The 12,925-nt window shown below is 33.9% G+C and overlaps 1 protein-coding gene across 1 annotated transcript in view; it reads right to left on the bottom strand.

Moving 5' to 3' along the window:
* The window catches only part of LOC149844128 (uncharacterized), a 61,996-nt gene extending 55,632 nt beyond the window's left edge, over window positions 1–6,364 (bottom strand). The window contains exons 1-2 of the mRNA XM_090000334.1: window positions 6,006–6,364; window positions 1,781–1,861 (exon numbers count right to left, since the gene is read on the bottom strand). Of these exons, the coding sequence (XP_089856460.1) occupies window positions 1,781–1,861; window positions 6,006–6,050 (126 nt within the window). The 5' untranslated portion in view covers window positions 6,051–6,364. The remainder of the gene's footprint in view (window positions 1–1,780; window positions 1,862–6,005) is intronic.
* Window positions 6,365–12,925: the final 6,561 nt, after the last annotated feature.

The following is a 12,925-nucleotide window of genomic DNA, read 5'->3' as shown; positions in this document are numbered from 1 at the left end:
AGCAAATACACTGAGCTGTTTACAGGCAGATCAAGCACCAACGAGTTTGCCGACTTCAATGCAGCATTTGTGTTTAAATGGCTGTGTAGCTCGCTTATCAGTTGGGAAAATCATGATTTCCAGTTTCAGATATTATATATATCGTTGAATATTTGAATGCCCTTATATTTTTGCGCGGCCTGCTTTTAGACCAGTTTTCTGAAATATGAAAAGAGATTGCCAGAACACTTGGACACATTTTCATCTATCCACCACATCTCTATACAGATAATAAAAAACTTTTTTATCACCGTTTGGAGACTTCTACTTTAATTAGGACAACTGTAATCCCATAGACTAGGTTCACCCTCGCTAAATTAGAATCTCCAATTAGCATGGAACCCTTATGTCATGGACACGTCTAGCTATTGGAAAGTCTCCAACTTGTCCAACAATAGCTCATTTGGCAAAATGCCTTTGTGGGACTTCTATTGAACAGCTCACTCCTATGTCAACCCAGCCTTTTCTTTCTTATTGGGCCTTGGCATTGTAACGTTCTGGTGACCTAATTATTGTTTATGACTTTGATGATCACTGTGTTATACTGGAGCAGGATGCCAGCTCCTTCCAAAACCCAATACTGGGTTTCTGATGATATGGATATACATGATAATGTCCTATTTTGCTTGTTGACCCACAGAATCTTTACATGGGCTATCGATCATGTCTGTACTCTACTTTTCTTTTATGTAGATAAGATCAAAACTTCTTGTCAGCAGCCACCATCATATTCTCGATACTCTAAACAATGTTATCCCTTTTCACTTGTTCCCGATATGGAAGCATGGTGATCAGTTGAGCACTCAGATGTTCAAGGAATGTAGATTAGTGATATGAAGCATTTTCCCACCTTCAAAGTGAGTAAGCTACACATCGAGCTTTACATCCAAAATATGGGGGATGACGATAACTAGTTGGGTACAAGATACAACAGCAATAAAGTCCTAACTGGTGAATGGTAATTTCTAGCTACTCCAGAGAGCAGATCTCACTGTCATTGTGTTTCTTCAAAGGGGAAAGGATGCATACTGCATATGATTCAACAAAAATAAATACTGCTAACGAAGTTTGATTTTTTTGTAGAAGCATATCCTTGGAGAAACTCAATAAGCCTCCCCCATTGTATGCCCAAACACGAGATGCAATAGTTTTAAGTGGATGAACATTTGATAGGGTACTATGGATCAACTGGAAGATAAAAAGTCTCAATGGATAACCATGGATATGCCCTTGAGAAGCCCCAACCCAGATGTTTTTTTAATGCAATATAGCTAATTAGCATGCACGCAATCTTCTAAAGCTTGACTAGAGGTGAAAAAAATTTAAAAAAACTTCAATAGATAACATTTCTTCTGCCTTGAGTTCTCTATTACCATCCATATCCAAGAAAACAAAGAACAAGATTTAATGATTGTGAAAGCCACCTAATCATTCCATTGTTCCAAGCAACAAAAGTTGCATTCCAAGTGATTCAATAAGACTGTTATTACCTGCAGTGCACATTTTACGGATCCCCAATCATGCACTGTCATAAAAGCAGATTACAGTACACAGTAATCAACAAGAGAAATGCAATCATGATGATGACAACATTAAGATACAGACATATACAGGGTCTCACACATTTACCATAAGATTGTATCTAAGAGAAGGCCTGAGAACCAATGGAGATATAGGCATGGCCAAAAAAGAAATGGAAGGGGGAAAATAAAAATAAAGATCTGTCAGAATATACACAAACCTCTAGATAATCAACGCTAACATGTCCAGTACCACGATCATCCCACTTTCCTTCTTCATTCAATCGATAGACCTTGACACGCTGGAGAAAGAAACTTGTCAGCCAAATTCTGCCATCTGGCATCCCATTTAACAAAAGTATAACACAGAAATTGATGGAGATAAAGGAAATAATAATTGAAAAGCAAAATGAAAGAAAAAATAGAACACAAAAAAGTGAAAGGTTGCTTTTGGAAGAAAATTTGACTTCAAGAAGCATCCTTAAGTGAAATAATCAGCTAAGAGGAAGATCCCTGAAGTTCCACAAAAGGTTCAGCTGGAAAAGTGTTGCTAAAAGAAAATAAGTTTTACAATATGGGAAAACATTGTAATGAAATCAAGCGGAAGGCAAACCATAATGTGCATAAGCACAAATAACAAGTCCTACAAAGGGCAATACAAAGGCACCTAAGTGCATACAATGGCTACAAAGAGCCTAAAAGTGTACAATCACAAGTCTACAAAGGGGCAATACACAAGCCAATCAATGGCAAATACATGAGATCATAAGAGGCACCAAAGAGCATACACAAAAGAACAATAAAAACATAAAAAATAATAGTATTTATTGAGATAGAATGCTTAGGAAAGCATTACATCTAATGGGACACGAGGTCCTTATTTATATACAAACAATAGGACCTAGAAGACCCATATAGCTGTTGGGAAAGGCTCCAACAGCTAGAAATATATCTGTTGTTCACTAAAAGACAAAACTGAATATAGTTGTTGGAGATTTCCAACAGCTATATTGACTAAAAAACAAAACTTGCCTTTACAAAAGTGTATATAAAAACAAAATAAAAAAAATAGGTCAGTTCTGCCTCCAAAGGGCAGAGCTTATTACATGTACAAAATTATCACAATACCCCTAAAGGGTATTACCTATTACAAAGAGAAGAAAAACAGTTTAAAATTATATAATATATACATATATAGAAATATACGAATATATATACTCATAAATGAATATATATATATATATACGCACACACACACAAATATACTCATATATATATACATATATATATATATGTGAACCAATACATTTTAACACTCCCCCTCAAACCTACGGTGTGATTACCGAAAGTTTGAAAATAAAAAACAAAGGAAAGGATCCAAGTCTTCATTGATAATCTTCACCAAATGCTTCATCAGCTATCAACATCTTGATGATATGATGCATCGGAAACATAATTTTTTTCAACCCATATCATCTTTAAGAACCTACAGAGAGAACAAAACAAAGGTTCCAACTATGGAAAGGATGATATCATTAGTAAATAGATTTAAAAGAAAACGTTTTAACACAATAGTTAAAAAATAGTTATATGTTATATGTATATAGTTTCAAAACAAATATATTTTGGACAAGAATATACATATATATATATATATATATGTGGAGAGAGGATAGTTAAGATCCATAACAAAACATAAACGTACTATAAACTAAACAATTTTAAAAATGAGTAAGATATGCACCTTAATCAATAATTTAAAAAAAAATAAATATTAGCAACAATTCAAGCAAGATACAATAGTCATTAAGATAGACACAAGGAATACTTTGAAATCAATTTTTTAAGAATTTCTCGTTTAGACAATCATAACCATAAAACAGCATATTTTCTTAAGAAAACATGAATTTTGAACATAGTAGAATTTTGATCACTAAAGTTAAAAAGAGAAGCAAATATTAGACATAAAATATCAATAAGATATAAATAATTTTGAAATAATGTCACAAAGGCTTAGGTAAATATTTCAAATAAAGACACAACTCATTAATTATACTAAGAAAAAGATGACAAGTATATTAAATGTAAGAGCTCACAAAAAGAGGAAGAACTAGTTAAATTCATAAAAAAAAATGCAAGATAACCATCATGAAACAAATCTAAATATCCTCAAGATATATATTCAACATGCAATTAAAGCATATTTAATGCACATAATAATGCATGATAACCCAATAAGGTTCATGTACAAGAGGCAAAAGAGTCACTCACAGAACCCAAGTATCGGTTCAAGCCAGGGTTAATGGAAGCACCATAGGACATGGGGAAACACACTTCCCCGAAGCGCGTTTCAGAAGTGCGAAACATGGTGCTTCCGAAACATGCTAGGAAGCACCAAAAAAATGAAAAGCTCGCTTCTCCTTCTTTTTCACTTTTTTGTCTTTTTTTTTCTTTTTTTTTTTTTTTGCTTCCCCTTTGCTTTCGGTTTGCTTCTCTTCTCACTTTTGAGATGATTATTGGTTTGTTTCTAAGTCGTATCGCGCTTTTCGCTTCCTAAGATTTTGTAAATGTCTCACTTCCCGCTTCCGCTTCCCGAGTTGCATTGTGCTCCCTCTTCCTCAAATAGTAACTCTGATTCGAGCACAAAAGCCACTAAGGACCATAGTGACACGTTTTTTCAGCAAAATCTTGTTTTTCAAAAAACTCGCAAGAAATTGAAAATTTTTCATAAATCTCACATTTTTTTGACAAAATATCTACAATAAAAATTTTAATTAAAAAATATAAAATTTATTTTGTATAAAAAAATATTAATACAATTTATTTAAAATAAAAATACACAAATTTTTCATGATAAATAGTCGTTTAAAATGTAAATATCATATTTAAATTGCGGTATTTATGTTTTTCGTAAATCTCACAATATTTTAAAAAACTTGCAAAAAATTACCATTTTAAACTTTCATGCAATTTCTTGTGATATTGTCGCAAGATTTTCATAAATCTCGCAATATTTGTCACTATGCTAAGGACCAAGAGAACACACATAAAAATAATAATTTTATTAAGGAGAGAATGAAGACAAAATATATGTAAAATTTTCAAGGGATAACCATTTTTCATACAAGGACAGACGAGCAGTGAAAAAGATTAAAAAATACACTAAGAGATTTTAAAAAAGATAAATGACATTTACAAATCTCAACAATAGTTTGCTCACGACAAGCAATCACCTCCAACTCAACATCCGCGAAATTCAAGTGTATCAGCGCATAGGACAAGAGAAAAAACACAAATGTTAGCAATAACCATGCACCAGCAATACCAGCTATTTAAACTGACAATAAATACCAGCTACAACTACAAGAGGTGCACATCCCTCACCTCACAAATGGTTGAGGGACTGCAATCAATACTATCAACTACAATGGGTGCACATAACTCACCACAACCATGGTTGTAAAAACTGATAAAACAAAATATCTTATCCAACAAAAAAAGTCACTCAAATAAGAGGGAAAAGTGGAGAAACAAGATAGGCAAAATTATTGTAACCAATACAAACTGATATCAATAAGAAAGAAGATTTGAAAACAATATTCAAATCAAAGTAAAATAAATACATTTTGCGATATTATGGGATTTAATCGATAAGGACCAATATGATCACAAACAAATAACAATTGAGCCATCACTAACAAAGATCGAGCATCCAATAAACAACAAAGGCCAAAAAAATAATTGAGTGATACAACTCACTCATATAACCAGAGGTCAATCACCTTTCAGTGAGAGCCAAAACAAGTGCCAAAACATGTCAGACCAGAACAAGCCTTGCAGTGGGGTTAACTACATGATACTAGACCCAGGAACTAACAATAACCGAGTCAAGTTTAATGTTCAAAACGAAGTCCTGGGCGGCTGTAGTACCACGCTCAGCACAAAATGAAACCATGGCAAACCATCAAAAAGTTGCCAATCAAACAAAAAAAAACAGAAATACGGAACTCAATTAGCAGTTTTTTAGGAGACGAGAACAAAATAACTGATCAACTTTAATTGCACGTATAAACGCCCAACAAACCCTCCTATACTAACCAAGCACTAATCCCACAAAAGAATATAAAGCGATAATATACTCTGCAGCACAAATACCACAAACAAAACACGCAAAAAGGGAAGAAAACCCAATGTGAGAGAAATACTGAATCAAGTACCCAATTCCCAGAAACAACTAAGCGAACCAAAACCCAAGTCAAGAAATCCCAACCACGCGCTCACGGAGATCGCAACCCAGCCCATAATAAGCCAATCACATGCAAAACAGGCAAAGGCGCACACTAAACGAGAGAAACCCACCAAAAGAAACCCATGAAAGAACAGAATTAGGGCGATTACACAACTCTAGGGCAAGCATGCACCTTTGGGAGGGCTCAAGATGCCTACCTGCATAGAATCCGCCATTGGGGACGCCTTCCCTTGAGCACCCATCTTCTTCTTTCCCGATAAATCACTAATTTCTCACAGAGGGAGAGAGTTTGAGATAGTGGGTTCGATACGGAACGAGACCGGAAAAAAAGGGAATGTCCAAAGAGAGAGAGTGGGCGGCGAATCGAGGGAATGAAACGGGGAGAGATTGAGAGAAGGGAATGGTGTGAAAGTGAGGGCGGAGGAAGGAGATGAGAAGGATGGGAGTGATTAAGAGAGCAATCTACCCGCCATCAACGACGCAAGAAACCCTCTCTCTCTCTTCTTTCTTTCTCTTCTCTTTGGCTCGCTTGTCGTTAGTGTTTCACTCCTTACGCGGAAAGAACGGGGAGTTTCTTTTTTATAGTGAAAGAATTTCCGGGAAGCACCCAATGTTTGAAAATTTTCAAATACTCCCTCCGGCCACCGACCGTATGCTGTCCACCTCAGTTCTCTCTCATTCTAAAGTTTCCCATCCCATCATATAAACCGCCTGATTGGTTTCATGTTAGAGTTTATATACGTTGATGTGTCTTCAACAATGTAAAGTGTTAGTTTATATCTGTTGATGTATCCCAGTCGGCGTCTGCCTAACCCCAGTTTGCTAATTCAAACAAAAAGTTCATATCCCATGCAAATCAAAAGATCAAACAGCCCTTTATGGGATATAGCTAGGGCAGGTTTGGAGGGGAGGAAAACTCTTATTGAAAAAGAACGTTTTGACTAGAGTTTTTCATAGTTTTTCACTTGTTTGTGTAGTATAAGAAAATGAGGGTGAAAAAATGTAAAAAGATGAGAGAATGGACGAGGAGGGTGATGATGATGGTAGGAGGTGGCGGTGAGATAGATGGTGGTGGTGGTGGTGCGATGTGGTGAGATGGGTGGTGGAAAGTGTAGAAATGATTTTTTTCTTGATAGAAAACATTCCTTCACCCCTTCATGGATGAATGTTTTCTATCAAAAATTATGTTTTTTTTAAAAAACACTTTTAGCAAAAAAGTCTCTAATTTGGAAGGGTCAAAAAATCTGTACTATTTTTTTATTTTGCATCACTTTCCATAATCTTTCTCGCTTTCAAACATGCCCATAATCAACTCATCAAGACCTTAGCGGGGTATCAACTATCAAATCCAACTCCATTTAGTCTCATTTGGTAAGCCAAAACCATATTCGATAGTGCCAATATGGTTTTGAAAATGTTGTTAAAATCGGACTAAATTGGCGGATTCAAATTGACTTGACTTTAACTGATTCAAAAGGAGTTGTTCACACAAAAAAGAAAACCAACTTTTGTTGGTGCACCTAAGTGGTGGCGCCATTGTAAAGTTACATTTACTGGCGCAGAGAACTACGCCACCAAAAAAAAAAATCTGGTGCAAAAATTTTGGAGCCAGTAAAGAATGTTTTGATAGTGCAATACAACATTGTGCCAGCAATAAAAAGTCTTTGTTGACGCATGTTTATACTACGTCAACTAAAAAAACTCTTTGCTAGTGAAATATAATATTGAGCTAGCAAAGATTTTCATTGTTGGCACAACCACATAAATTGTGCCAACAAAGTTTTTTTTATGAAACCTAATCCCTTCCCTTTTTTCTTTTTCCTTGCCTCCTTTTCGAGATCCTTCTTTCCCTTCTCTCTTTGATCTTTCCTCTCCACACGCCCCTCTCTATGATCTCTCATCTCCCTTTTTGAGATCCGCCTTCCCCTTCTCTCTTTGATCTCCTCCCGCCCCTCTCTTTAATCTCCCCTCTCCCTGATCAAGAAAAAGGGTGTCTTGGTGCTACATCTTCTTTATAAGGGCACCACATTACCAGTTAAAAGAACTTTCATTCATGGTTAGTATTATAAAATATTATTTATAAAAATATAACTATTTTTTCAACATATACTTACATGGGCTTCAGTCAACACACATAATTTTTTTTCTCTCATCCTCTCCCTTTTGAGTGTGTGACCTGGTCCACATAGCAATATGTAAAAATTAAGAGATTGGGTCACATCCAAGGTGTCTTTTAATGGATATATGCTCCCATATCTAAACCTCTAAGGATAAATACATGAATTAGTACATAAATATAACATAATCATATTTTCATATCAATCAAATCAATATTCATACCTCCAACATTGCCAGCATGTCAGTCAATTTTATTTTTTCATTTAAGTTGACTCAACATTATATACAAGTGTGCAAGTGAAGTTGCTCCCAATGCAAATTCATCAGCGTGATTTAGGTCTTATATTAATTACACATATGATGCATAGATCGACTTTCCACCACTATCGATGAATAAATAAGTATCAAAGAAGTATAACAATAACGCCCTAAACTCCTTCTCTACCTTAGTACTTACCTTCCATCAAACATAGGGCATTTTCTCATTCATTCTTCTTGCCTTGTTATCATATATCTTTCTCAAACATGGTAACTTCAACCTTTTACCTTCGAATGTGGTGTGAGTTTTATGAAATAGATTTTTAAAGGGATGTTTTTGATAAAAATGTTTTGTGATAGCCAGATATCAAATAATAAAAACTAGCTCACACTAAGGTGAGATCCAGGCCAAATTATGAGAACGGGAGAATAAACTTGTATTCTACACAAATTGCAAGCTTTATTGCATTAAAAATAAATAAACAAATAAAAGAAACTAGCTATTACAATGAACTACCTTCTTGTAGATGGCATAAAAAAAATAATAAATGGCATTATTACAAACCCAAATTAAAATTTAATAAATAACCCTAAAGCTAAAAGAAAATAAAAAAGGACTTCAGTTGCTTGATTTCTAGTCCCTTTGATCTTCACTTTTGAACCTCCAAGGCTACTTACATTTGATTTGTAGGCGCTTGTACTTATTGCTCACTTGATAAGGGCTCTCTTGAGGGGCCTTTTTGGGACCTTTGAGGGATTATGGCAAGCCGATTCTTTGCAAAACAAAAAGATCAAATACAAACAAAAACAAAGAAAACTATGCCAAAATCTAAAGTTATTTTAATAAAAGATCAAGAAAATAAGATTCTAACCACCTAATCTAACAAACTATAACAAACTAACTAACATACAACAAATAAGAAACTAATCATGTAACCAATAAACTAAATAACCAACTTAAAACAAACCAACTACTTTGAAACAAATATAAAACTAAGTAATTCAAAGCAAACAACTTGACATGCCAAAAAACTACAACTAACTAATCTTGAAACAAACTAAAACAACTAACTAATTTTGATTCAAGAAAAATGTGAACTTAAACTAACTAAATTAATATAATAAAGTAAAAGAATCTAACTTAATTGATTAAACTTAAAACACATGATTTTAACAAAACCGATTATCCTAATGCTAAATTAATTTAAATGACTAACTAATAAATAAAAGGAAGTGCAACTTAGAGTATGATTAACTAATTGCAACAAAAGACAAATTTATTCTAAAACAAATATCCACATGGCTGGACTAAACTACACTAAAAAATAACCAATGACATAAAGCTAATGAATATGCAAAACATGAGTTGCATTAAAAAATACTCATGTTACAAAAAATTTTTAACTATGAATGACCACTATTCTAAATACAAAACAAATGAAACCAGAAGTTTAACTACACGTTGCATGTGGAAAACAAATAGCAATCCCAAGTACACATGCACTCAGTTTTGAGATACTCTCAAGTTGTGGATCGACTGATTGCAACGGTAGTCTGGGCAGATCAGATTCATGCAAACTATAAGATGCATGATCTGGGCTGACTAGATCAATCGTGACTTCTCCTTGAATCTGGTCAGCCTGATTCACTGGTTGATCGGGTTTCTCAAAGAACTCTAATACTTAGATTCAGTTGGATCTGATCATACGATCAGATCAACCGATCTACAATAATAACTTCAACGGCCTAACGTGAATAGTTTACTTTTTTGGTTTTCCATGAACTAAATACAATGCTATAATCTACGTATGAATGATTAAAAACACTAAAATAAATTTTATTCTAACGATAATAACCGACCGAACTTAATACAAATAAAAGAAATTAAAAACTATCAATAATGAAGGATGCAAGGAATATCTAGTCTGATATGCAGATAATAAGACAAGAATGAGATTATTCTAGATGCTATGCACTATGCAAAGAATACAACATGATGTATGCGATGAGAAAATATTTTTTTCCATACCAAAACAAATCAAATTTAATCTAATCTAAATACAAAAAAACAATAAAGAGACAGGGGAGAAGAAGCAAACCTCGCAGTTTACCTCTGATGGAGGGGTTGAGAAGAAGAACGCACGATCTTTCTTCGGGTCGCACGTGCCTCTAACAATGGGGATAAGAAGAAGCCGGCGATAGCAAAGGTTAGAAGTAAGATAAAACGAAGAAGAAGAAGGAAGAACCGAGGGAGGAACCAACCAAGAGTGAAACGCTGAAATAAGAGAGAAGAGAGGGAGGGACGCAAAGGCTAGCATGAATTTCAAGAGGAAAGATGCCCCTTTTGGCTGAAATTTTAGTTTTTGTTCTAAAAAAAATTAGGTCACATGGTTTTCTAGAAAAAACTCTAATTAATTTATAGAATTTTAAATGAGTACTTAGAAATTTGTGTTTTTAGAAAAGAAGACTTCTAAACCAAATAAAATATCAATTCACAATTCTTAAAATGATTAAACTACAAATTAAAAAGTCTTAAACTAATCAAAACACTGTAAAACACAGGGAAAACTTGGAAATTGATGATTTTAGCTTTATTTTGATTTTAAAGCAGTTTCTCAAAAATGTTGACAAAAATGGTTTTTAATGTAATATTTTGATAGATCATGCATAAAAATATGTATATAAAATACAAAATTTATGCATGATCAAATTCTCTCATGCTTATCGTTTGATAGTCATTGAGCAAACTGACCCTGAATAATAAAAAACAAAAATGAACAAAACAAAACAAAAACATAACTCACTTTTGTAGGAATTACAATTACATTTAGCGTATGCAACAAGCCCTTTAAACCCCTGGTTACCCCAATGGACGAGTAAGGACTCGTGAGGGTTTGTAGTGATGCTACCCATAAACATCTTTTGTATGTATACAAAAGATTTAAATTCAAGAAACATTAAGCAGCTAAGGAGTTTGTTTTCATAAATATTTCATGTCATTACCCTTTCGAAACATAATTAGAGTCTTTACGTGCCACCACAAAGTACAAGTTTTTTCCTTTACTTTTATAAATATCGTCATCATTTATGTTTTATTCTTGAAAAATTGAATACACACATGTCATTATTTATTTCTCCTCAGTTATATGTTGTTTGCACAGGTTTCTCAAAAGTTATTCCTAAGAAGTGAACTTTATCTTTATGCGTTTGATTTTTTTTTCAATTTTTTCATAATTTTTCATAATTTTTTATTCTTTAAGTTGAACACTATATCAAATTTTCAGTTTTTGTGACCCATGTAACGAGCTTTGGTCAGTGACTCCCAGGTAGGATGACCTTAGGGCACCAGATACAAAGTATCCCTCAGACTTAATTGCTTGAGTCATTAGGCCTTTAATTTTCATAGTTTTACATATAGCTTTCTTCTTGTCATGTATAATGTCAATGTCAATATCTATTAGGCTCTCTATAAAGTCCATCTAACGGGCTTTCGGACCGGTGGCTCCTAAACCAGATGGCTTTAGGGCACCAGGTGTAAACACCTCTCAAGCTCTTTTCGCTCGAACCAAATAGGCCTCAGATATCAACTTACATAAAGAAGTAATTTTTTTTTCGTTATCCTTTTTGCCATGGGAATCAAACACTTCAACTTGTGTTTGAGCCCAGCTATTGGAGAATATGAAGACATCAAACAATTAAATGTATGCTCATTTTCACTTTTGAACTCTTATTTTTAATGTTGTTCATTTGCTTAGTTTTCAAAAATAAATTATGTATATTCATACTTGTGGTTCAAAATAAACTCTAACAAGCATATACTGTAATGCCTCAAAATCCCAACTTGAAAGATCCTTAGATTTTTAAAGATTTATTTAAAAAAAAAATATTATGCAAGCAGAAAACCATAAGAAAAAACAGTTGGAAATTTTGAGCGGGTTACAGGATGAACGACAAGTAGAAACATTACATTACTATTGGTTTACAAAATGAGACAGAAACATATATAGATCATTCCCTTTACAAAAATGTCTCCCAAAAATAACTGCCAAGATCGCAAAGGTCTAAAGTGTGGATTTAATTCTTCGTCGCGCATCGATCGCCATCGCACCATTAGCAATCATCACATGCATCCCTATAAAATGGGGTCAATACTCTTGAGAGTTGATGAGATAATATCCATAACTTACCATTTTATTAAAGACATAAGCAGTAATAGTATGATGTGCAACTATCAACATGGCTAACCATAAATAAAGCATAAATAAATCTAATATGATGGAACAGTTAGAAACATTTGCATGCAATATATTTCATCTATGAACATGGTTAAGCATGTTTACAACTAAATAGTGTCAAACATCAAAGGAAGATAAACATCTTATTTAAACAGTGTCACATCAAGTATTTAACATGCTTTAGATAGTGTATTTAAGAAATTAAAGTAAGCAATTAAACAACTAAGAAACGAATTACGACATAAACATCAAACTCATAAGTTAGTAGTTAGCACGTTAGCTTAATTGTTCTATCTTGATTACTCCTTCGGGTATGCTAAAGAACCTCACATTCTGTAAAAAATACCACTGACGTTTATTATTCTATGTTATGTGATAACTGAGGTACCTACAGATCGAGTAAACCTCATGCGAGCGGCCTGTGGTCGAGAAAAAAACTCACCTAGGTAACAGATTGCAACCCATACTACTGCAGTAATTGAGGTACCTCAATAGGTAACCTCGAT

The sequence above is a fragment of the Nuphar pumila genome, chromosome 3 (assembly GCF_984573655.1).
Source record: "Nuphar pumila chromosome 3, dmNupPumi1.hap1.1, whole genome shotgun sequence".
NCBI lineage: Eukaryota > Viridiplantae > Streptophyta > Magnoliopsida > Nymphaeales > Nymphaeaceae > Nuphar > Nuphar pumila.
The sequence above is the reverse complement of the archived record's forward strand: the minus strand, read 5'-3'. Positions and strand labels throughout refer to the sequence as shown.